We start from the raw sequence: 25,732 nt of genomic DNA on the forward strand, positions 1-25,732 counted from the left end.
GCTTTTGGTCCCCCTCATGCATGAGAACCTACAGGTGCAAGCAGACCATCCTGGCTAAACATCATCACCCCCTTTTCTGTTCTTGGATAAGATAAGAAAACCAGTTAGTGATTGGGACAACTACATGGCCAAGTGGGAATGGTAAGGGTGTGAACTTCTTCCCTCTCTTCCTATTAGCTGAACTTGTTTCTGGGAGAGCACTGAGGTTCTCTGGAAGGTAGTGCTTGCTCCAGCCACCTGCTTCACTAAAAAACTACTAGCCAGTGCATGCAGCTGGAGTCCTCTGTGACTGGTTCAGAGGATGGCCACTTTACAGCTTCTGAGGAGTTCCCCCTGCTATAACATCTCAGTGCAGTTGTTTTCACCTGAATGTTCAAGCAGGGCTTCAGAAGTTCACAAGTAAGAAAAAACAGCAGGCAAAACTTCTCCCCTGAGACTTCTCAAAGAGCAGTCAGAAATACTTCTGGATGCACATAATGATACCAGGGGGTGAAGCACACTGAAACATGACTACCCTTAGCAAAGGTTGCCTTGCACCTGTTCTGGCCACCCATGTGGAAGTTCCTTCCTAAATGGATCATACTTCAGTTCTGGTGTCCTTAGCTTAAAGTCCTGGTCATAAACCCAACTCCAAATCCCACAGCATGGATTTAGCAACAGCTTAAAGCTTCTGGGTCAGTAGCCTGCAGGTGTGCACTGTAACTGAATTATAATTTGGAGCAGGTGACAAAAGGAAGCACAATGTGTGCATTTTGGCAAAGGAATGGCTCAACTGCTAAGTTCTGGAGCAGGCAGGTTGAGTGTATTGGTTTGGTTCTCCTGTACTTGCTGGGAAAATGTACCTTGCTTTAGGCACTTAAGCCATTTTATTAGCACAAGGCTTTCATTCTGGACCCTGGTTTAATAGTGCCGACTACTGGAGTCCTTCAAAGTCTAATGAAACACTGCCTCACATCTTCTGGGGAAAAAAAAAAAAGAAAGGAGAGAGAAAAAAACTCCGGTAGTCACATGAATTCAGGTGTTTAAGAAGTAGGACTGCATTTGTGTAAATGATACAACATGGTATCAGTGCAAGCAATGTAACGCTAATAAAATATTTATTTCTAAAAAGAAAAAAAAATAAGAAGTAATTCCTCAACATTTACAGGCTGAAACACACCCTTTCAGCAGTGGAATATTAACGAATCAGTAATGCTAGACTGCTTTATTTAGCCAGCTTCTGTAACACTGGTGTACTTTATTGTTTATTCAAACCACAGACTAGTCCAGCGTTGCATGTTGATAAAATTTCTGTGAAAAGAAACTTCTGTCTGGGAAAAGCTACGGTTGGCCAAAGGAAGCACTCTTTCTGCTCAGCCAGTTGGGCTTCTCCCAAAGGCCAAGAACCTTAAATCTTGCATGATTTTACATATCCTGCACATTAAGGTAGGGAAATAGTTTTTCAGTGATAGGTGCCGTAATCCAGCTGTGTCTTTGGGGTCACTGTATTCATCAGATGCCCAAACTGTCCTCTGACAGCAGTTTCCTTGCAGCATTTCTATGAAATAAAACCTTAGCTCATCTTCTTTACTAGACAATCAAGTTGTTATTTTACTCCTGGCCTGCTTAAAGGAGCTCTGCTTCCCAAGAAAAGCACTGAGAAGCTGAAAAATGATGAATGTGCAACCTCAGAGTTTCTCCCCTCATTCTTATGGACTGTCCTAACATCTGTTCACACAGAATATTTTAGTAACCTTCCTGGACAATAAAGAGGAGACTGTTCACAGCATTTTGATTCTCAGGACTTTTCTTCCTTCACGTTGAGTGCATCCTTTGTGTTACTCACTTCATTCCATTTAAACAGGTTCTTTGCTGATTTTAGTCTGCCTAAAGAGTGTCACAGAGTGAAGTGAAAGCACAGAAGAAAAAAATGTGAGTGTGCGGAGGTTCACCTGGCAGTGCCACTACAGGCTCTTGAAGGCAAGAGAATTATCTGCAAAGAAAACCCTGCCCCAACTCAATGCCCTCCAGGATCACAAATTCCATGTAAATATAATATTCGGAGAAAGTATGAATGAACAAAATCTGTGAAGTCTCTTTTGCAATATCCTTAAAAATCAATGAGGTCTAAGTGTTCTTCTATTCAGTTAGAAAAAGTAGGTAATTGACAGCAAAACCCCTCTCCCTAATATTTGTCTAAGTGGTAATAACAATATATTTAGCATACGTACAACATATTTTTTAATTTTATTTTTTCTTGGAAATGTTTTAATTTGAATGTACTCACAGTATTAAGTGCAAAACTGATGCTCATTTTTTGGAATTTTTAAGCTGAACTGTTAAAGTTTGACTTTATTTATTTATTTATTTATTTATTTATTTATTACGAGAGAAAAAGTTTTAACATAGAAGATATTGTTGACTCTTTTTTTTTTTTTTTTGGTACATTATTGTCCTGCCAGCTACTATGTCACTTTTCAGATCTCATCAGGTAATTGAAAACTGAAGTCCCACACAGGATCTTTCTAATGGCTTGATATTGATGTTGATATTGTTCATTTCCTTGAATGTCTTCAGTTGGACACTGATTGTGGCTAATCTTTACAGCCAGGTGGCCAGGCATCTGGAATGATCATTTAGTTGGAATATGTGGGGGTTCAGCAATACAAAAATAGGTGGTGACTGTGATGGCTTTCAAAGTTCAGCTGTAAGGTTAAGCATGTTTCATTTTGTTGGGATGATCGCTCCGTGGGGAAGAAAATAGCTACAAAAGAAGAAGTAGCTGAAAGGCATTTCTGTCTTGGAGAATATCCACCATCAAAAAACAGTATTAGCACCTGTACCATAGGCAGGACAGGGAGAGAGGGAGGGAGATTTCTGTGACCTTTACCTCACGTCCTTTCCTCCTGTCATATGAAACTGAGCAGAGTGGGCTATTTGTTTTGGTATGCAACAAACAGATCAAAACGCAGGAAAACTATAATACTTAACTTCCTGGATTTTAGGTCTTTTTGATATAGCTCAGAAGTTAAGTTTTATGTAACACCCTTTCTTTGAATTCTTCTCCCCTAAAGCGTAAAGGTATGCTATGGAAACTTGCCAGGTACAATTTACAAACTATTAAAATATCAACAAATATACACCAAAATTGGCAAACCTTACATATAAAATCAGCTCAAATTACCCCTTCCCTAAAAACACTGGTCTTCAGTATGTGCATTTCAGGGTGCTTTTCTTCTTATTCTACCCAGTCTTGGATTCTGACATACATGCTGAATATGAATGTGCCATTTATTCCACACTTTTCACACTAGACTTTCTAGAAGACGAGGTGGATCAAGGTGTTTTCTGCACATGGCTTTTCATGCTGATTTACTAGTTCAAATCTGTTTAATTCCAACTCTGGTTGCAGTCATAGTGGTAAAGAAGTGTTTGCTTCAGCAGAGCCTGCCTGGGTAAACAAGCAATGCCCTGGCTCACCTGCAGGATGAGTGGATTCCTGGTTTTGGTGCAGTGCCTTAGCAGCGGAGTAGGATAAAATAATTTCTTAGTGAGTATATGATGCAGCAATACCCAAATAGTAGCTGTGGAGAGAGTTTACTGGCATTTTAAAACACAAACAAGCAAAAAAACCCCAAACCCTTCTTCCCACTTCTGCACTTCCATGGCCAGTCTCACAGCAGAAGGCAGCAGGGAATGAACCACCCACCACAGGTGAAAACGAGTCGGCAGGAATTCAGCAGAAGAGCACTACGTTCCCCCAGTAGCCACACTGGGACCCTCGCTAAGCTTGATATTGTTATCTTTGCAGTGTTCTCACAGTAAGCAGTAGGTTCATTTCTAATGAATCTGAAGGTAATTGCCTTCGCTTTTTAAGGATTAGTTTCACAAATCCAGCTGGTCACAGAGTGACAGCCCGAGACACCCACCGGTCTCACCTGCTTTGTCTGTTGGTGCTGCCTGTTGGGTGGGCAGCCACCACAGACAATGCCCGCTGTTCCTGATACCAGGGACTGGGTGATAGGTAAGTTTTACAGCTCCACCTGAGCTGTTGGTATGCTTCTTCTGGAGGAGAGAATGCATCCTTTGTAAAACTCCTACCTCCCAACAGGCCAGGCAGCTTTGGAGCGCTTCTCCACAGCCCTTTTAAAGAACTTTTAATCAATACAGTTTCCCTTTCTCACTGAAATTACATTTGCTGTATTTTTAGTATGTTCTGATGGAGCGAAAGGTGTTACTTACATCCAATTTTCCATATAACCACTTCTGATGACTGTCCCTTTCAAGTCTTTTCAGCCTATCCATCCTGAATTAACTTTTTTGTTAGAAAAGGCCTTTCGTGGTTTATAAATTTTAATACAGGATGCTAGCTGCCAGAAAGTTTTGGATTGCTACCAAAGATTTTAACCAGTCTACCCAGCAGATGAAATGAGGTACAGCTCCTGCTGCACCTGGAGACAGTACTTCTTTCATTGCTCTGTTTCAGAGTTATGACACCTCTGCTTTAGCCTCAGAAAGTCAGGAATTTTCCTTTAAACAGGCTTCCTGGAAATAGAGTTTTATGCTATTAATGGGTAATTTATCACACAGTATTTTTCAGCCTTAAAAAACTCTGGGTTTTGAGGTTTGTTTTGTTTTTTAACGTAGTAAAATGGGGACAGCCAAGCAGAGGTGAGACTCTTGAGGTGGTATCTTGACAGCAGGAGATGATGATAGTGGAGACTGACCTTCAACAGAGAAATGTCAATGGTGATTGAACTTCAGTGGTGCAGTGCTTTCACCTTCGGCTTCAGCCGTTAAGCATACAGATGCTGATTATAGTGGCTTCTGTATGCACTATGCAGTTCTTATTCACCCCGAGAAATCTGCTAACTCTGGGATGCCTTGAGTGAGTGAGTTGTGCTTGACCTGTACAAATGCTGCACCGTGTGTCTTGCAGTCGATTGCAGCAGTTGATTGCCTCTCCTGAGCAAATATCTTCCCATATAAAAGAGGTCTTCAGAGCTCCACAGTATGGGGAACATCACCCCCAGAATATGGTTACTGTCCTCCACCATCATCTCCATCTTCAAAGAGCTAGATATTTTCTACAGTAAGATGCAAGCTCAATTCACTTTTTTTTTTTTTTTTTTTTCCTTTCTGCAAAAGGTGACTGTAGGAATGCTTTCGGAGAGCTTCAGAAATCAACGGTGGTGTTAGTTCTGAATGGCCATTGCATGGCATCTGCAGATTGATCACTGAACTATAGCCAGGCTCACTCTGCAGTTCGTTTTGGGGACTTGCTCTCGTGATTTATCACTAGGGTATCTCCAGGATACTTAGTTAGCAGGGTCATTATAGCAAAGGAAGTCAGAATTCATAATTAATTAACAGGTCGTAGAGTAGTTGTATGCAGAGAGCCCTGTGGAGCAGTAAATTCCCTAGTCCTACCTCATGAAGTTCAGTGCCAGACTTCCCTTGCTGTATGCTTCTGCCCTGTATAAAGCTGTTTCCTTTTCTGACCTTGAGCAAAGTTCCAGACTAATGGTTTGGGCAGTCCCCAGGGGAGCCATAAATGTATATCACTTATGACACTGTATGTCACTTAATCTTAGCCATACAGTTATTTCAGCCCCCATGGTGAAGGAGTCCAACATGACTGCTGATTGTAGAAATGTATCATTTTGGATAAATTCCCTGATTCCTTTGGGAGGTGGCAGGGGGGAGAGAAAATGGTTTTCCTCTCCTACCATCATTGACGTCTGTGAACTTTCTGTAAACAGCGTGACTTTCTGAATCTGTTTCATAGCTTTCATGCTTGCTCTCTAATCTGTTTCAGAGCTGAGCAGCTGTAAGCTTATATTGTTTCTCAGGGAGATGTTGTTGTGTACTAGAGAAAGAGCAGACATGCTTTAATTCTCACTTGTGCACTACCGTATACAGTACTTTCTCTGCTTCGTGACTAGCATATGCAATCCCCGAAAGTTTCAGATAGTGGCTCTCCTGTACCCCGTAGTCCAAAGCTGTTTCTTATTTGAGGCTTTGGAGATTTCTAAATAAATGTTCTGTAAATGATGTAACGGTCCTCCTCAAAATGCCTTGTTTGCAAATGATTAAAAGAGGAAGTCTTCTTGCTAGGGACGTCTGCAGTTTATGACCACTATCACAATGGGGAAAAATACAAATACATGATTTGTCTGTAAAATACAACAATGATTCAAAGATACACAATATTATTGGAACTTCTCTGCTAAGCCCTAAGGCCAGTCCAACCACAAAATATAAGGCGAATCTGAGAACAAAATCTGCATCTCCCTTGATCATAGTTTCAGAAAAAGATTGTTATTGCTTATTTGCAAAAGATCCAGCATTAGAATAGTGAATTTGTAGTAGAACTTGATAAAAGTAGGCATACATATATTCCCTGCTCTTTCTTGGTTTATGGCTAAGTTTTCATTAAATGAATGAGTACAGATAAACCCTGGGATAAAAGCTGAGGACAAGAAGGTGGTCGAGATTGCTGGAAAGAGTTCATTTTTAAGGAGGGAAGAAGAATATGTAAGTCCCAGATATATAGAGCAATGTGCTATAACGCACAAAATAGACATTGAAAGGATTAAAAATAAACAAACAGCTTGGGAAAAGATGGCAGAAAAACAAGGAAGTTGTAGATGAAGTTAATTTTACAAAGGTCTTAATTTAAGTCATTAAAAAAAAATAGATTATTTTATTGTCTGAGCTTCTGAAAAGTTAACTCCTGCTGTATATTTCTGAATGTCTCTTTTTCTTTCATCTCTTCTGAGATTTTATTTTATGGATGTGAGCAATTATTTTTTTTTTAATAGAAGAGGAAATCAATATGTTCAAAGGAAAGCCAAATCTTACTTTTGTTTCTAGAAGATACAACTTAAGAAGCTGACCTGTACCATTTTCACAGAGGAATTGGTTGCATATTCCACCCCACTCTTGAATCTTTCCACTTTCTATTCAGTAGTAAGGCAGCTTTTTAAGAAAAATATTCATGAGCATTTTCCCCCTTTTTTTCTTAACAAAAATGCTGTCCACTCACACTGGTAATGATTTTATGTGTACTATATACATATACACTAGAGACAAGACCAAGAGAGGGATACAATAATAAGCTTCAAGTAGTAGAAGGCGTCTGAAAAGGAGAAGACAACTGTTCTTGTCATCCATAGATAGGACACGAAATAATCAATTTCAGTTTCACAAAGGGAAATTTAGATTAAGAAAACTTTCTAACACTGAAAATTGTCAGCACTGCAACAGACTGCTTACAGAAATTATGGGAGCTTCAGCACTGAAAGTTTTAAAATGCTTAATGTATAAGCCAAGTTTTTGTATGAAAAACTTGATTTGCTACATGCTGCCTTTTAGCAGCATAAAGACAGCTGTCTTTCCTCCAGATCTTCCCTCCATTTTAATAATAGGTGTACAGGATGATTCGGTATGGATATAACTTGAAATACATCTCATCCTATCCACTCTTACCTAGGTTGTGTAAAAGCATATAAAATTCATCTCTGAGTGATTGGGGAGGTTGTTTTCTAATGCCTCTTTTTCTGAAAGTGGAGGTCACAGTGGCCTGGTCTAAACTAGCTATTGTAAATCAAAGCTAGTTGTTCACACTTCCCTTTTCTTTCTTTTCATAAATATATGCCCTATGCAAACCTGATCCTTGCCAGGACGTAAATACAGAAAAGTCAAAAGAACACATGCTGCTTACACATAGGAGCGAGCAATGGCTGGAATGTGGAGCGTGCGTCACACACATGCTGCTAACTCCTGCACGGCAGGCATCCCCATTTTATTTGGGGGAGAAGAGCACTGGAAAGACACCCCAACCCTCCGTAATAGTAAAATATCAAACCAGTCATGGGAGTTTGGGGGATATGTTGTTTAGACCAATTTGAGATAGATGAGCCTGGTACTGTACTCTCCAGATAAAGTTCAGTTCAGCATATCCCGTTGCACAGCTTACAGCCCAAAAAGTTGGAATTAGACTCCAGGACTCAAACATTTCCACTTGTGCTCTTGTTTAAATGGTTGATGCCAGCAGCAGTAAATTTACGAGGTGCTCTGTCTGGGCCTTTAACAGTTAGGAAATGTGAAGAACTGAGCTAAACTGAAAAGACTCAGGTTCAAAACTGGGGGAGAGGGAGGAAAAATCCTTATAACACGAATCCAGTAGAAGAAGAGAAGGCAAGGCAGGGAACTTCGCATCTCAGTAGTAGCGTCAGAGGACCGAGAGCTGGTGAAGATTGAATGTACATCTCTTTTAAGCAGAAAGCAGTTCTTGGGCTTTCTTTGCACTGATAAACTCTCACATCTGAAATATATATTAAAAAAGCAAATACTAGCTCTTTTTACTGATTATAGACTGTTTGGATGTTTTGGGCTATCAGGATTTTTTTTTTAAGTTGTTTTTCTCTTATACCTGTGAGACTGACATCCAAATGCTACGGAGCTTGAGGTCCTCCTGTCCTTCACAGACTTTGCACGTGCTAAGAGCTTGGTCTGGGCATCTCTGAACCTGGGGCTTGTTGTTCAGAAGCAGAGAGCTAATGGACCTGGGGTAGCAAACTGGCTGGTTGGTGGTAATTTCCTAATGCTAGCCAGGTTTTCATATTCATGTGTCCAGAGAAAATAACACTGACCACAGGTGGAGTTCAAGAGAGAAAGCAGAAGAAAGACTTTTTGCTTCTCTAGCCTGCCCGGTCTTCACATTTAACCCCTTTATCAATTTCTATGCATCTAATGGCAGAATTTTAACCATAAATATGCATCTTGTTCACAAATGTAACACTAATGCTAAGTATAGAGTTTTATCACATCTCTTGCAGACTCATTTTATGATGTCTGTAGAGGTGTTTAAAATGTGAAAATGACAGGAGCAGCCACTTTTCCGTTGTTACTCTTTTGCTATTTCTCTCAAACTTTAGGTGCTCATATACTTTGAAAATTACACATGCTTCTTTAAGAGCTTTTCCCACTGAACTTGAAAGAAAAAAGAAATACAGTTGTTGTTGTTGTTATTATTATTATTATATATGAGCCATTTAAAAGAATTCAAAAAGAGCAGCGATTGTATGGATATAAATAAGACTCTTGGCAGATTATTAAATACCACGAACTATCACAGCTGATTTGCACTATGTTATATAGCGCAGGTGTTTGTTACTGTGTGTAAAAATTCCCAGTGTTCAATATCAGCCTTTGGGCTGATATTGTCAATTCCACGATGTAGTGGCATATTGCTAATATTCTGAGATATTGTAATATTTCTTTTGCACCCTGCAAAGAAAGAAATGTTCAAATACTTTAAATAATACTATTTTTTACAGAAGACTTTACCTTAAATAATTGACTCCCATTGAACTCCTGAGAGGTATTTGAACATGTATGAGCATTGCCAGTTTGCAGAGCAAGAGGCAGGGTTCACAGATTCCCAGCTCTGAAGAAGTTACTGACAGGAGCTTGCTGAGTCCAGAAAGCAAGCTGCTGTTAGATTTCTTTCATTTGCTCCTCTTTTCTAACCACTACACTGCAGTGCTCTCTTCCAGCTCACTTCAGCTTCAGACAGAACTAGCACATACTGATGAGTTTGTAAGGAAGCATTTTTGTAGCTGACTTTTTGTATTTTAAACGTGTCTGGCATTTTTGCATGTCATGGCATAATATTAAATCAATAGGACTTTACAGAAGATACCTGATAATAGGATCTTACCTCACAGTGCTTAAAACTTTTATTAGTGTTTATAGTACTGGTTTGAGGTATTTCATGTAACGTTTCCCTGGACAACTGTTAGAAGAGACTTAAATGTTTAACATATGTGGCTGTGCGCAGTAATATAACACATGATTTTACCATTACTATCTGTATCTCTTTTTTTTATCGTTTCCGTGCATTTACAAAATAATGTTCCTTTTGGAAAGGATCCTGGTGGCTGACAGCTTTCCCTGTGAAATCCACCCGAGCAGGAGCCCTAGCTGGATGGGTGGCGAGGTACAACAAACCTTTAGCCTCGTGTTTTTGCAGGGGACCTGGGGATAAGGAGAAAGCTCTCAGTGAACTTTTGCCTGGATGCTTCACCCAAGGTAAATGGCTTTTCAAACCAGTCCATTTTACAGTCATGCAAACACCTCTCCTGGAAGGTTGTGTCTAACGGGCTTCTGCAAACGTGAAAATGTCAGAAGGGTTTAGTTATCTTTCTAACAGAGATGAACAAAAGAAGGCAAAAGGGTTTAAACATAACTGCTCTCTGTAGTAGACTCCATGGTATTCCTTGCTTCATTCCTCTTTTTTTTTTTTAACTGCTGTCCTGTATATTATTCTTACAATGAAATAAGGATCTCTAAACTCCCTGTCTTTTTATTTTCATTTTTTTCCTGTCCTGTTTCCTATTTTAAAATCCTTTAACCTTCTCAATCCACTCAGCGAACATGCTACACACAATAACACGTGGTGGTCACCTCTTGGTAATGTCTGTTATGTAAAGAAAAGATTTCAATCCACGTTTTAGGGTCACGCATGGACACAGGTCACCTTTCACTCACAGTAACACGCTGCTCTCAGGAGGTGACAAATGTACCTAGGAACATTTTTCCTTTATTAACCTGTGGTAACCTAAGAACAAGCTCCTGAATTAGCTTATCAACACTGTCTACATATCGATTCATAAATGACTGTGTGAGAATGCCTTTGGAAACTTTTAAAAACATCAGCTGTGATTGGCTGTAAAAGACATCCTTGGCACCAAAAAAAATAATAATAATAAGGAGAAGACCTTTCACATTCTCCAGTTTATGAGCAGAACTGATTTACTGATTTTGACAGGATATATGGTGTGGTAGATACTCAGAAATCACTATGTGCTCTACCTCATAATTCCTCACACTCCTCATTTAAAGATTGGAGAAACTGAGGTTGGGAAAAGAAATAAATCACGGGGATCTCAGAAGCTCTTGATCCGATCCTTTGAGTAGAGCAACAGTCTGTTTGTCTTCCAACCAGCGGGCTGACTTGTTGTTTTCTGTAAGAGGCACCGCACCAGCGCAGATTGACCTATGCGTAGTCAATCTGTGGCAGTCATTTGTCCAAGGTAACCTTTTCTTTGTATTTCAGAGACAGCCTTTTTTCCTCAAGGTGATCCATACTAATGTGCTTTGTGTTCATGTGGAATATGGTTGATTTCAGATGAGAAGTTCTGGTTTTATTATTTTTTAGATCTGCTTTTATTTTTCCAACCAACATGAAAAATGACCAACAATTCAGACCTATGCCTAGGGGAATCCTGTTCCCAGTCATGCTGATTCTTCTTTGTCCGATGTTGTCTTTCTGAAAAAAAAATGGAAGCCTTTTGCAGAAGCAAAAAATTAAACAAACTGTCTGAGTTATGAATACTAACCACTGGTTTTGAGACTTTTACTGTCAGGCAAACAAAGAAAAGAATAGACTCTCTATCAAACTTTGTATTTTGGAATTTATATGACCAGATCAAAGTAAAACGTAAGAGCCTCTTCAGTTGTGGCAAATTAGTATAGTCTCAATAAATACAGAAGTAAATGATATTTTGGCTATGAAGGGAATTGCTTGTGTGGAGAGCTAGCTATGGGGTAGAGAAAAAGCTCTGACTATTTCAAGTATCTGCATTCCAGTATCTCCTTCTTTTACTTTCTGTAGTGTATTTGTTTTTAACAACTCTATCAACTTCCTGCCTGGAATAAGAGACTTCTGAAGCAATAGAGGCTTTCATCTGAAAAGCACACCTTAAGACGTAGCAATTTCAAGCAGCCACATTTAAGGTCCCTGTTAGGGCCCTTGTTCTCTTCAGAGCAGGGATCACATTGCATACTAGGCTTTTGAAAAGCATCAGCACCAGTGCCAAGGCGCCTCTGCCCTTAGAGGCTTCTCACATATCGTGTAGCCTTTTTGCTGACAAATTCCTTTGGCGTGCAAATACTTCTGTCCCTGCTAGGGCTGATGTCACTGAACCGAGTGCATTTAGGATGCTCACCTCTCTATTTGCTTCATTTGGAAACAGATATGTATGTAAAAAAAGAATGGATTCAAGGCGCTTTCCTTCCTAAATAATTTGGGTGTCTCTTCCCTCTGTTTTAGTCAAATGTATGAGAGTAGTTTGTTAATTAGTTGAGCTGGAGTTGCCAAAGTAGCCTGTATACCTGCGCAGTCTGGATGGGAAGCCTTTGCAACTGCTAGCGTCCTCAAGCAGCTGAGCATCAGAGCATTTTCTCTTCCTACACAAGCCAGCAAAATGACCACATCCAGCAGGCAGAGCTCTTCTACAACTAAGGTCAACAACTTGGCCAAAATATTTGATCCAAATGCTCTGCAAAACCAAGGGCCTGATATTGCAATGGAGCCACCCCAAATTCTTCATGTTGAAAGCAGTGATGTCAGCACATCTGAAAGTTTTAACATCATGGATATGAAGTTTGCCTCCCTTGAACAAAAAATAGATAAGCTGTTGACTCTGCAAGACAATGTCCTTAAGAAGCTTAACAGTGTTTCTCAAGAAATCTGTTGCATTGAAAAAGATATTGAGATTGTAAAAGCGGAGACATCTGAACCTGCATCGAGGATGGAAAGAAACAAAAATCTAAAAAGTAATGAAATGAAGAGGCTTTGCCTTACAATGAAAAAATCTCTTTCTGATATAAACAGGAATGCAGAGCAGCAAGTTAAAAGACTAGATGGACTGGAGCAAAGTGTTTCTGGAATACAGAAGCTTGTAGGGCCTCTGGCTGAAAAGGTTAAGACATTAATAATTCATCATTCAAGCTTAAAACACCATGTTCAAAAACGTAAGCTTTATAAGTTCGGTGATTACACAAAAGGAGCTGGACATGGTTTTGGGATGCAGATTTTCTCGCAGACAACAGCTGGTGCCCTGCTCAAGAAGAAAATTGAAAAGGTGAGCCTAGGTTTGTTTTTCATCTTGTCAAGAATCGTTGCAAGCCACAGATATGTTCTCCTGTATGCTTAGCTCTGTCATTTCATTAACATTTAAGCGAGAACAACCCATATGCTTTAAAAAGGAATCGTATTAGAACAAACTGAGCAAGTTTTGGTGGAAAAGATACAAAAATCTACTTAGTGATAACCCCGTTTATTTTTTTCTAATGATCTCCTTACAGTTATAATACATAGTTAGGGGTCACTGACATCGGTGACAAGATTGTCACAGAGTTCAGTGGGCTTGGGTCCTGGATATACATTTTACTGTGATATTCACCAGATTTATAATGATCGGGGGAAATCAAGTTTCAGGAGTCATGTTGTATGTCGTGTAGTCTACACTCAGTGAAACTGATGAAAAACCTTCTGATGACTACAGTGGACTTTGGATTGGGGCTGTGCATGTGTATGATGTCCTTTATTTCAAAGAACAACTTAAGTGTGCTGTTCCAATCTGGTATTTCTGCTGACATCAGTGGGGAGGGAGGGCTTCTAAACTGGGATCCGAGGTAAGGTTACTGTAACCAGAGCTGTGGCTTGTGTAAACTTCCTCAGGGGAAAAAATGCCTGTGTCACCGTAATGGGAGTTTCGTTCTGTTCTTTACAGGCCAGATTAAGAGACCACAAAAATCTCTTGAAAGGTTCCACTGAGTAGAATAGGCCCTTGTAAGGCAGTTTGACTATTCTTTGTTTGGTAAAGAAGCCCAATAGCACTAGAAAATGAAGGAATTTCTTCTAACAAAGTATGCTGAACCCGGAGTGAACCAAAAAGGTTGCCTTTCATATTCTTTTTCTGCTTTGCTTTATTTTTCCCCCTTAAGAAAAGAAAAAAAAGATCACATACAGGCTTCACTGTTTGATACACTTAAAGAGTAATTAAGGGAGATTGGTTTTCTAAAGTTTTTGAGTAGGAGAAGCATCGTGTGAAGTTATCACTGGAAATGGCCTCCCTTGAAAACAGAAGCGCCCAGTATTGCTCAGCTGGCTTATTTGTAGGCAGCCCCACTTCTCAGCTAGACCAGAAGCATCTGAGCCCTCATGGGAAACTTCACGGCGGCTGGTGCTGAACAGCAGCAGAGGAGCTCCTTGTAAAGCTCCATCCATTGAACTGTCTGCTCTGCCACCATGTAAGGATATAACATGCACAGCCTTGTTCCCAGGACATCGGTAACTGGGGGGAGAAGTTGCTGCCCTACCAAAGGAGACAGGCAATAAAAGTGATTTTTTACAGGCCTTCTTTGAACATCAGGTCGGGCTGGTTTCAATGCAGGAGAACAAAAGAGAAGTTTCCTTCTTTTGTGCCCTTACCTTGATGAGAAAATATTATTTATTTTGCAGTTAAGGCTTCTTTTACTTTTTACTTTTTAAAACACCAACAAAGGCATCTGTTGTGAAAGCCCCATGCACAGAGAGAGACGCAGAGGGCATCTGTGTAAAGCTGCGATCACTGCAGCCTGAGGTAGAGCTCTGCCTGTGTCGGTGACAGAGGCTGTCGTCTGCTGTAGAAACATGGGGGAAGAGAGAGGAGGGGACCGTGCTGGCTTTTTTGCCGGTGGCAGCCTACTGAAAAAGACTCAAAAAGAGGAGGTGTGAGGGGGGTTTCTGTCTTTATTCCAGCAGCAGCTCCATTTGTAATCCCCTTGCTAATTCATTGCTGTTCAGGCAGACTTTCGGCAATGTAGAGTGGCCTCAGTAGGAGCTTGTCTAGCACCAGGGCTTAGCAAAGGCAGCAGGAGCACGTCTGGAGTCATGCTGGTGATATTATTACTCTGTTAATATTATGTTTGTTTTATTAGATAGCATACATATGTTAGCTTGTCATTACCTTCCTCTCTGTGTGTTTGATTTATTAGTAAAGGACCATCATAAAATTATCAAGCTATCTTGCGAACAACAGCTGGCTTTAGTAAACACTCAGTCATCTCGGTTTTAAGTAAAAACAGACTTGAATTCAGCCCTGCATTAAGAATAATGGAAAACGGTATGATATCCTTCAGCAGAGACTGCTGAGCCTGGGTGTTAGTTTGGTAGGAGCCAGCATTCATCAGTGTTCAGGACAAACACTCTCCCCTGCCTGAGGAGGTAGAAACAGCATCTCTGAGCAAGTTAGTGAAACACCAGGTGCATGAGACACTGTGAAGTCGGTTGCTTGTGCCTCTGCCTGCCACTTATTCAAGATAGATTTACAAATGGAGTTTTAAAATATTGTGACAAAAGAAAAAGAAAAGCAAAACGGAATTTCTCAAAAAGAAATTGAGAAATAGCGGATTGGGTATCTTCTCGCCCTTGCAGAATTTTGCACCTGAAATATATCAGTGATACGTGGTGGCATAGCAATGAACAGACCTACCCAGTTGTGCAAAAATTAACCCTTTATTCTGTTAACACAGTCCTTATCGCTGTCCCCAGCCCCCACCTGAAGACAATTTTGACCAACACAGAAGTGCTGGCCACCAGTCGGTAAGACCAAAATCGGTGTTACTGCAGGTGGACTCTGTATTGCATCACTGAGCAACCCTGCCATCGCTCCAGACATGGACAGCCCTATTCTGTTCCCTTATGGCCATGAGCAAAATGATACGCTCTCTACAGTTGTTTTGGAAGGACAGCACCTGCTTTTGTGCACTGCTGGAGGTGGTCAGATGTCCTGGGTGACGGGCCAATTTGTCACCCACCCTCCCCAAGCTACCAGCACGTGCTGCCTGATAGTGGCTGAGCTTTCTGATAAATACCTGGCTGTCCACAGCTTGGGTCTGCAAAATAATCCAATCATCCTTAGTTACTAGTAAGCTGTGCAAGAAGTGGCCACCATACATTTGGATAAAGCAGTGCTTACGTACTGCTAAATCACCTGCCCTTCCATCCTTCCCTCTTTGGAGAGGTGCTCTGCTTTCTTAATTGTAGGGATGATTTTGATTTTTTCCTAACTTGCTCATTTTACGGAACCGGATTGAGCAGAGAGCAGTTGAAAAGGCAGAACAAAGGGGACAGCTGCCTCTGTTGGGAGGGAAGAAGGGCAACGGGAGAGAGGTAGAGAAGTGGTGATAAGCAGCTGGGGTGTGTAATCTCTCTTCTGGCTTCAGCAGCAGCTGGAACAGTTTCCAGATCACAGCCTCCACAGGGACTTTTTGTGCTCTGCAAAATATAGGGATCACTCTTCTCTGAAACAAAATTTCTGCTTTCCTGCCTTTTACTGCCATCCTGAAATACCTCTGCTGCCTCGTACAGGAGGTTAGTTTATTTCTGTTTGGGGTTGGAGTTATAATATTGTGTAGCCTGCAGACACTTCGTGCTTTGTCACTGCTGCCAAATGTCTCCCAGCCATTTTCCACCGCATACAGCATGACCCCGTCACCATGTGGCTGAGAGGAGTAGCACGCATTACTTGTTGTTTTAAGTTATTTTCTCACTACTACCACCCAGGGAAATCAGCAGTTCTACAGTAAGTGTCTTTAAAAGTCCTGAGGTTTTCCTCATATTCACCTTTCTAAGTAGTCCGTGATAATCCTGTTGCAAAATGACTCTGTAACTCCATTTGCAGTCTTAGTCCTTCCACCCATAAAGAAAGAGGGTAAAGCGATACTTCACTTATTCCCTCCAAATTAAATGGCTTAGAGATCCTATGTTATTAACCTGCAAATACTCACCTGGAGAGTCAGAAAGCCCCTTCTGTTGCCATCATAAAAGCGGTGCTGAACTTTCTGCATTTGCCTGCAGGTTGCTATAATTTCAGTCTCCTGCCATTTCTACAGGCGTTGCCACAGGACTAATGACTATTAGCAATTTAAGGCTGTTTCCCACACTAAAACTCCCCAGCAGTGGGAGTTGTGCTTTCTGTTTCAATCCTCTGTCCCTCCTGTGCGGGTATCACTGTGATTGCAAGTCACTGCTTGCTTTAGCAGAAGTCTGCAATGAAACTTCTGTTTGCCACCTGTGTTTTAAGATCTGTTCAGCCTCAGCCTCTTACCATTCTTCTCATTCTGTCACTTTGCCTACAAATACTAACTGGTCCCTTATGCATTATTTACATTCTCTCCAGATTGGCTGTGTTCTGTAAATTTTTCATATTCCAGCCAAGTAGGCAGGAATTGATTTTCATTTTTTTATTCTGTCTGCAAGAGTTTCTGCAATCCTCAGTGGTTTTGAGGGCAGAATCTTTCTGTAGGATCTCAGCAGATGTGTCGTCTACTGCTTGGGCAACACAGCTCGTCAGTGCTGCCTTTGCAGCCTTGCATGGGCTTTAGCTGCCTTTGTATTTGGGAATGCTTTTCTGTCCCTCAGGACTGATGCATTTACCTAAATATTTCCTCAGTAGAGCATTCCAGTTTTCCAGTGAGCTTTAAAATATCAAAGTTATATTTTCCCCCCTCACTTTCTATAAAACCAGGGTGTTTTATTCAGACAAGACATCTTCATCTAATGTTGCCCCATTCTCTCCCCTGCTGTCAACCACAGGAGGTTTTTCATGCACTTCCAATTCAGAATGCTGTGTAATTTTGCTTTCATTTAGCCTCTGAACTTGCTCTCTGCTGTCATGTTCCTTGGGTAGCATCCTGCCCTGGGTGCTGCTGCAGCTGTGGTTTTGCTCCCCCAATACCTCTGAGGAACGTGTGGAATTAAAGCAGGCACCTCTGATTTCTGAATAACTGCATACACCCTCATATGGCTTATTGGCATGACATCAGTGCTGCGTGTTACAGTCAGCATTTCAGGAATCCACTACAATTCCTTTGCAAATCTAGAGAGACCTATGAGACAAAGAGGTAACTGGTAAGTGCAGGGGAGCAAGACAAGACAGGTTATTGGAGAGGAGTCCTGCAAAAGGCTCCTTGAAGAGGGGAGACAGTGGTAGGAGGGTTTTGCCCAGGCAAGAGGACTTTGCCCACGCCAGTCATCAGAAGACCACCAATTAAAGGCAGGCTCTCCACCATGCTGGCTTTTGATGACAAGGGTAGCTGTTCAGGAACGTAATTAATTTGGTGCTCTACTGGCAGCACCCTGGGTTTGGTGCGCACACACCAGTGATGCGGAGCAGCGATGCCTGGCTGGGCAGCGGCCCCAGCAGAGCCTGGGATGAGTCCAAGCACATTCCTTTCAGTGTGTGCTGCCTTCGTGGTGAGGTGCCACAGGAAAATGTGTGTCTGTAAAAGGGAAATAAAGAAATCCCAGATCTTCCCCACCACCACCCAAAGCCCCTTGGTGTTAAATGAAGTGCGTTATTAGGAAACCTGCGTTTCTGGACTCCAGTTAAAAGTGAGTCATCAGAGCTGCAGAGGATGATTTTTGAAGTTTGTAACCCTTTGGAAATCTCCCAATGGTGTGATTTCCCAAAAGCAACTTACGAGGAGTGGTTCAAGAAGTCTGAACATATTTGCCATGCATATCATTGCATGCTTAGCTCAGCTAAGTATGTAAACCTGTGAAATATTCTCATACCAATGAGGCTACTCAACCAATACAATTGCAAAAAGTTGCCCCAGTAGTTTGGCAGATGGGTGGTTTATGGGTTTTACTGACTTCTGAGCTGACTTTTCCCCTCCTTTCTCACAGTGTGACAAAAGTGAAGCCCGCTATAGAGGATGAGATGTTTATTGGTAATGTGAAAAATGTGGAGAATAGCACCTAGGAAGTTTTTGGGATGTGGCCCAGGTACATATGACGTACATGTGCACCTGTGAAGCACATGGGACCCTATCAGTTCTCACATACAAGAGGACATCAAGCAGTATGGAGAAGGGGTGGATCTGAGGCTGTCTCACCTAGGGTGACGTTATTCCGAGATAATAACTCATGGCTCGGGGGTATTTGTGTGTGTGACTGAAAGAGTCTTGTGACTTGGGTTTGGTTTATACAGAAAAGTGATTTCGTTATATAGTTCGAGGAGCACTGTAAAGATTGTGGAAAATCAAAAATTTTGCCAGAAGGTGCCAGTGGGTTGTGTAGCATAGAAAAAAATAATATTGAGGCAGATGTACCACCTGACAGAAAAAGCAGAGTTCCCATGTGTACATTTTCTCTCATTAATAAGTTTGAATCAGAAATGCATTCACATTTTACATTGCTGGGTTCTTGAGAGGAAGATAAAAACAGGGTTTATATTGAAGAGCAAGGTAAGGATGGATACTGTCTTTTGGGGATAGCACAGGAGGCATCACCATGCACTCTGATGCCCCAAGGTCTCTTTCATACATGACACATTCTCCTGTGTACCAGTGTGGAGATGCTGAGAGGATCCACTGTGCTGTGCTCAGGTGGAAAAACCCATGTCTGAATTCTGTCTGGTAGTGAAAAGAAATCTTCACAAAGCCTGAGTTGCTGAAATCATGTTGATAAATGGATGGTGACCAGGTCTTATACAAAAACCATAATAAAGCTCTGCAAAGTATATTAAAAACCTGAGAAAGAGAAACTCTGTAAGAAGCATGCTCTAGGCGTATGCAAAGTTTTGTGTCTTGGTATCAACCGACTGAAGTTGAACGTAATGTTCTAACATCAAGAGAAATGCAATGGAGTGATAAAGGACCTCTAACTAAAAGCCTGGGGCTGCTTCATGAGGCCATTTATTACAAAAATTTTTGCAGTAGGAAAAAAAAAATCAAAGAGTTTTATTAGGTGAATAAAAAAAATTGAAAGTTAGCTAGGAAAACATTCCAAGGTTAGGACTGCTACAGTATAAAGAAGGAATTTAACTAAGTACAGCTCATTAAAAAGGAGTCAGATGTCTATAAAAAACATTAATTTCTCACTGCACTTGAAATCTCTGTTAAAATATGTTATATTTATACATACGATTGCTTGTTGCTTAATTTCTGCAGGTTTCATGACATACTTTCTGAAGTCAATTTAAATAATTTCCTAAAGTGTCTTTTTTTCTGTGATCTATACTGGAGTTTTAGCCACCAGAGTATCTTACATTATTCTGTTATCACCATGTGGGCTTTTGTTCTCTCTCTCTTACTTAGGGTCTAGCAATGAAATATGAATATGAAAGAGTATGTTTAAGTTTGGAAAATGTATTTTTGAATACACAATACCAACTTGTATGGGTACAGACACCTTTCTGCTTTGGTATATTTTGTAGGCTTACAATTTAAATTTTAATATTTAACCTTTTCTGGAACTAAAATGAAAACTTCATTAAAAGATTCAGGCTTGTATGAGTAGGGAAAATATCTGTAGTGCCATAAACCTCACTGTGTATATTCGAGTCATTAAAGAAAGGGAAAATAATAGGGTGGAGGCAAATTTGCACTGAGAAATATTAATTCATATAATTTTAGGAAGTATGGACTGAAAAGAGTCACACCACCAAATTTCAGGAAGAATAATGCATGAATAAATAAAATCCCATAAGGATTAAGTTAAAAGGACCCTTAGCTGTACCCACACTGAAGGAAGAAGCGTGTTACGAACCCCCACACTTTTCAGATGAGGTCCTCAGGGAAGTGTGATGGCCGTGGCTGCTCACAGGTGAAGGAGCCCATTGACTTCATTCAACTTCAGGAGATCTGGTGTGATCTCACCCTTTCAAGGGAAGAAACAGTGAGGGGAAAGTCATATTTTTATTGCTGGACTATAATTTGACAAGTTGAAGTCACATGCTGCTACTAAGAGCAAAACCCTTCACATGGAGTGAACTAGAGTGTGCACAGACAGGCCACTCGTGTCTATAGATTGTATCAGTCAAATATCTAGTCCTCGTATTTGTTTTTCTTATTCTGATGCACTACCGGCCCTATACTAATTGCAAATTGTTGCACTGATTAATTCTGAAGAATACCAGTAAATGTTTTATTTGTATTTTCTTTTTTTTTTTTCCGCTCTCATTTGGATTAGTATGAGCTCCTCCTCTGCTGTTAAAATATAAGAGATCAGAAGTGATGCTTGAATAAACACTGTAGTAATTTATGTAACACCATGGCAGTTTCAGATATTCAGCATCATCCAATGTTCCACTAGCTGGACTTTCAAAAGCTGGCTTCCGTATTTCACACCTGCAAACTACAGCAATATTGAGTAGGAAGCACTGTGTGCCTGCAATTAATTCTGAATGCAGAAGTGAAATCTGGCACCATGCATCAAAGAGCTTGGAGGCCGTTTCTCTGGTTATTTGCTCAGCTGACTGTATTTGATCAGAGCTGATGTCCTCAGCAGTGTGGTGAGGTTGACATACTTACAGGAATCCGAGTGCATTACTAATTGCGGTCACATTGCAGAATGAATAACTCCAAGGCTTTTCCGTGCCTCTTTCTGTGCTTTTTCCACTGTGAAAAACAGAATGAGCATTGGTTGATTCTTTGTGATCCACCTGGAGCCGAGACATTTATATTTAAATTCCATGTGAACAAGGCTCCAATTTATATTTCAAGGCTAGTTGGCTTGTTGTATTTAGACATTTCTCATCTTGCGGCTTGCACCTTCATGGGACTGACTGCATCCCAAAGAATTGTCAGTCTCAACTCTCATGCTCACAGTACAGTTTCTTTGTCCCTTGCAGATTAAGATTTTCTGAAGAAGTCCTGCTGAAATCCCTCCATGCAGTTTTATCCAGTTTTTCGTAACTGTTTTTGCTTCTCAGGGTGTTTCTTTCATGCCTATTTTCTGCATAGCTTGATGAAATTAAAATAAAATAAAATAAAAAAAAGGCATAAAAATGCAGAGGGATTACCAGAAATGTGTTTAGTAACAGGACTGACTCATGCCCAGAGTACAATATGAATAAGCAGTGGGACTGCTTACATGATTAAAACACTCAAAGTTTAGTGCCTTACCCCTGTATACTTTGTTGAAACGTACCATGCTGCTCAAAGAGAGAAAGTAGTCTCTCTGGAAAATGTTTGGAGGTATCTGCATTTTTCACACCTTTTGGATCTATTACTACTAATAATGGTGCCAGTTCCATAGTCCTGTGAGAGGAAGAAGGTAGGTGGAAAAGAAGCACTGGTCACCTTTCTACCACATCGAGGACTGGCCAATGAAAAAATGCACTGAGCAAATGGCAGAGGAATATTTGTAAACAGGGACAAACATAGAAGTAATAGCTAAGTTTTTGAGGAACTGGCTAAGCATAGAGCACCTCTAGATGTCACTGTAACATTGTAAAATGTAGATAAGAGAACACTACAAAGCTGACGGGATGGTTTATATGCTCTGATTCATGGTAACTGTTTCAGTCAGCCTGTAATAAATTAATGGATCATTAGAAATGCTGTTACCAGACGTTGATTAACAGCAAAAATCTTTTTGCAGTATGTCAGTAAGACTGTTACTAAAAATTTTAGTAGAATATTAAATATTCCTAGTTTTGTTTTAACTAACCTAGTTTTAACAGCAAAAGCTGGTGCAGGGTAACAGCTCATTCCTGGAACGCTTTTCTTTCAGTCCCTGAGGCTCAATCCTGATCTTTTCTGGGCTGTTTTTATGCCAACAATGATACTGATTACAACTGAGATCATTTCTCCTGCTTTACACCAGTACCAACCTGATCAGCTTGGTAGTGATTAAAAAAAGCACCGTCGTTCATAGGAGAAGCATGAGTTAGATCATAGAGTATTTGGATTTGACTAAACAAATCAGGCTGCAGCTTCATGAGGAACAATGCAACATGAATACTGTACGCACTAACATATCCATTGCCTTCTCCACAGGACATCAAAGAAAAGTCACATTTAAGTGAGACGGGAACAAATTCTATAAAAGAGAAGAAACCTCCAGATTCAACAGGTTAGAATTTATTTTATTATTTTTTTTTTCTGATCAGTTTCTTGTCCTAAGGGTACAACTGCAGAGCCCTTACTTCTTCACAAAAATAACCCTTACTCTCCTGAGCAGCTCTTGTTTGGGTTACATGCATGCTCACCAGCATGAGTGAGAATTGTCCCTATAACATCACGTTGCCATCACATCCAAGCAACTTAACTTGTCATGTGCCTATGCACATAGTGGCAAACTGCTCAAAGAAGTGCTTTGCATAAGGACTTTATTAACCTGATAATAAATTTGAGTGAGCAAAACATTTTCCAGTGCTATGTCTGAAAGGAAAGAATCTGTGGCCCGTGACATCCCAGTTTTAAAGAAAAAGTACTCTGCTGAAGCTTATAACCCTTCTCTTGCTTATGAGACATTTACACTGAACATGAAAGTAGGAGAGGATAGCAAGTGCCTAGTTCAAAAAGCAATGGAAGTTATGCTGAGCATGCAACTCCTACTTTAATACCGCTACTGACTGTCAGGGAATTACTGACAGATTCCTTCTTGATCTGTTTACTTACAGAGGGGGCCATACAGAAGAGCCAGTCCTGCTCTCATGAAGAAGAAGTTGATAAACTCAACCAGGAAAATGCCAAGAGGGAAAGTTCTGTTCTGCTTCAAATGGATCCTCCCAGACTTCATCCTGAAGGGCCAGAGCAGAAGCAAGAAAATTTGGCTTTTGAAAGCTATAACAGACACAGGAGGAGCTCTGTTCAGAAATCCTTTACTACAGAAAGGCAGCAAGAAGAAGAAGCCGTTGATGATGCTTGTCAAAGGATAAATGGGCAGGAGATAGAGAGTGAGTCCCCAGCAGATGGGGAGAGGAAGGAGCAACATCGGGTATCTGTAGCTGAAAAACAAGAAGAGAGGAAGAATGAAGGGGAAGGAGTTGCTGATAAGAATGAAAAAGAGGATAAGGAACCACCAGCACTTTCTCCAAATCAAGATGAGGCAGGACAAAGCCAAGATGAAGAGGCAACAGAGGGAAGGTAAGATCTGAAACTTAGGCTATACATGTTTAAGAGATACTTGCTTTGGAAAAACACATAATTCAAGTTTCACGTCAAAGTGGCTGCTTAATATAAATATTGGTGAAAATACAGCCTAATACAAAAGTGGAAAATTAGTTTACCTGTCTGAGATCTAAGCTCTAAACTGAAGTTATACCCTGAGAACAGACAGGCAATCTATGGTACTGGCAGTGTGCTGTGATGATTTGCTTGGGAGAAAGGTTAGGACGATGGAAATTGTGATGCTATTCTTAATCTTTGAGGAGAATTCTCCCACTCTGCCATGTTTATACATTGCAGCATCATATAACCTGTGAGCAAAGTAAGGTTAGGTTAGGCCACGTACCAACTGGTAATTAAGTTACTACAACATTTAGTAACTTACTTGGTAATATAAAACTGTGAAACTTTGCCCAGGCGATTAAACTGATAAACTTGTTTACTGTAATTCTTTCTGTGCTGCATTTATATTTAGCCCTTCAGGGATAAACCAGTTTAAGCTCTCAGGAACCTATATGAACAGAATGAAATCCCAGTCCTCTCCCATTGCTTTAAAGGTGAGATTGATAGCCAAATGTTAAAATCAGTAGAATTCAAGTGGGCATTTCAGTAATGGACAATCATTTTGCTGTCACGATTACTTAGAGGTCATTTTATTCCTCTAAGTGACTATTAAACCAGTTTATTTGACCTTATTATTTTACACCATAACATGAAATAGCCTAATGCAATATGTGTCTGTGTGTTTTTCATGTATATTTCTAAATTTGTTCTGCTTATGTGTACTGTACTCTAATGCCATGTTTTGTCCTTGCAGGTGTAAAGGCTGCGGAAAAGGTACAGGAAATTATAGTTCAGTCACTGAGCAGACTCATCAATTTGAGCATAGTAGTAGCAGTATGCATCGGGTGAACATTGAAGGCCTAGTCAAAGACGACAACAGAGCAGGCTAGATGCAGAAAGTGCTGGTGGCATACGTAAAACTAAAAAAAAGTTCTTACAGAAAGTAGTCCTAAAGGGAAAACCCAAACATTTGATTCCACTGGTATTGAGAGTGATGATCAGGCAAAGACATCTGTAAAAAGGAATGACATCATGATCATAATTATTAAAAAGAAGAGCATGGTAACTGCAATGGGAAGCAGTTGTTCATGGGCCACATCCTAAACTGGTGGGAAATACCATGGTTCTGTTTGCTTGCATCAAATTATACCAAAATTTACTGCCTGAGGAGTTGGATCATCTTTTCGTAGAGACTTCTGTTCTGACAGGAATTAGTAGCAACTGATTTGCTTCTCCCACAACTACTCTACTATTACCATCTTCTTTCCCTCTTCTTTTAATAACAGTGAGCTAAAACTTGTAGATATAAAGTAGTGGGAGAAATTACATCATATGTGGTAAAACTGGTTGACCTGTGGAAGTACTAAGAACATGTGTTAACACAGAATCTACAATGTTCTGGACATAGCCTGCAAAACCAACTTTCTCCTGTTAGTACCATTGCAATCTGAATTGAGAACAACTGCAGTCTATATAATAAAGAAATACAGACTGTTGTGTGGGAGCTTGACTGATGCTGCCAAACAGTCAGATAAATGGTGTTCACGCAATGAACTCTGGAGCAGAGTGAAGCAGAGATTTCTAACATTAGATCTCTTGCTTGAGGATTTCAGTGCTTATCCCTGCATATGAAATGATAGAACATGAGGTGGTGGCCTGATGCACTTGAAGCTATATGTATGTGCGTGTGCACGCATAGCACACAATGAATTTCTTTGCTTTGGGAGTGGAGGGTGGAGTGGAAAAAGGAAACAGTTATTAAATGTCTATGCTAGGCTCTTAGATTTGGTAGCAGAAATAAGAGATAGTGTACTAAAACTGTGAACTCTGTTATCTGTCTTAAGCTTTTGTAAACTGTTACCAGTGGCATTAATGTTAGTTTCTCTCTATTGGAGCATCTTTCATCTGTAAGAGCAGAACATTCTTTAATAGGGAGAAATTCCCTTTGGTG

At 40.5% G+C, this 25,732-nt stretch overlaps 1 protein-coding gene and 1 long non-coding RNA gene across 2 annotated transcripts in view; one reads left to right on the forward strand and one right to left on the reverse strand.

The window, feature by feature from the left end:
- Nucleotides 1–12,007: 12,007 nt before the first annotated feature.
- The window catches only part of MYLK4 (myosin light chain kinase family member 4), a 31,749-nt gene continuing 18,024 nt past the window's right edge, over nt 12,008–25,732 (forward strand). Inside the window, exons 1-4 of the mRNA XM_080581275.1 lie at nt 12,008–12,914; nt 22,606–22,681; nt 23,232–23,697; nt 24,536–24,555. Of these exons, the coding sequence (XP_080437401.1) occupies nt 12,255–12,914; nt 22,606–22,681; nt 23,232–23,697; nt 24,536–24,555 (1,222 nt within the window). The 5' untranslated portion in view covers nt 12,008–12,254. The remainder of the gene's footprint in view (nt 12,915–22,605; nt 22,682–23,231; nt 23,698–24,535; nt 24,556–25,732) is intronic.
- Nucleotides 21,253–25,732, reverse strand: part of LOC308190223 — a 36,490-nt gene continuing 32,010 nt past the window's right edge. Inside the window, exons 2-3 of the long non-coding RNA XR_013947014.1 lie at nt 23,230–23,351; nt 21,253–21,567 (exon numbers count right to left, since the gene is read on the reverse strand). This is a non-coding gene — a long non-coding RNA (uncharacterized lncRNA). The remainder of the gene's footprint in view (nt 21,568–23,229; nt 23,352–25,732) is intronic.

Source organism: Anser brachyrhynchus (assembly GCF_964034855.1).
Source record: "Anser brachyrhynchus genome assembly, chromosome: 2".
NCBI lineage: Eukaryota > Metazoa > Chordata > Aves > Anseriformes > Anatidae > Anser > Anser brachyrhynchus.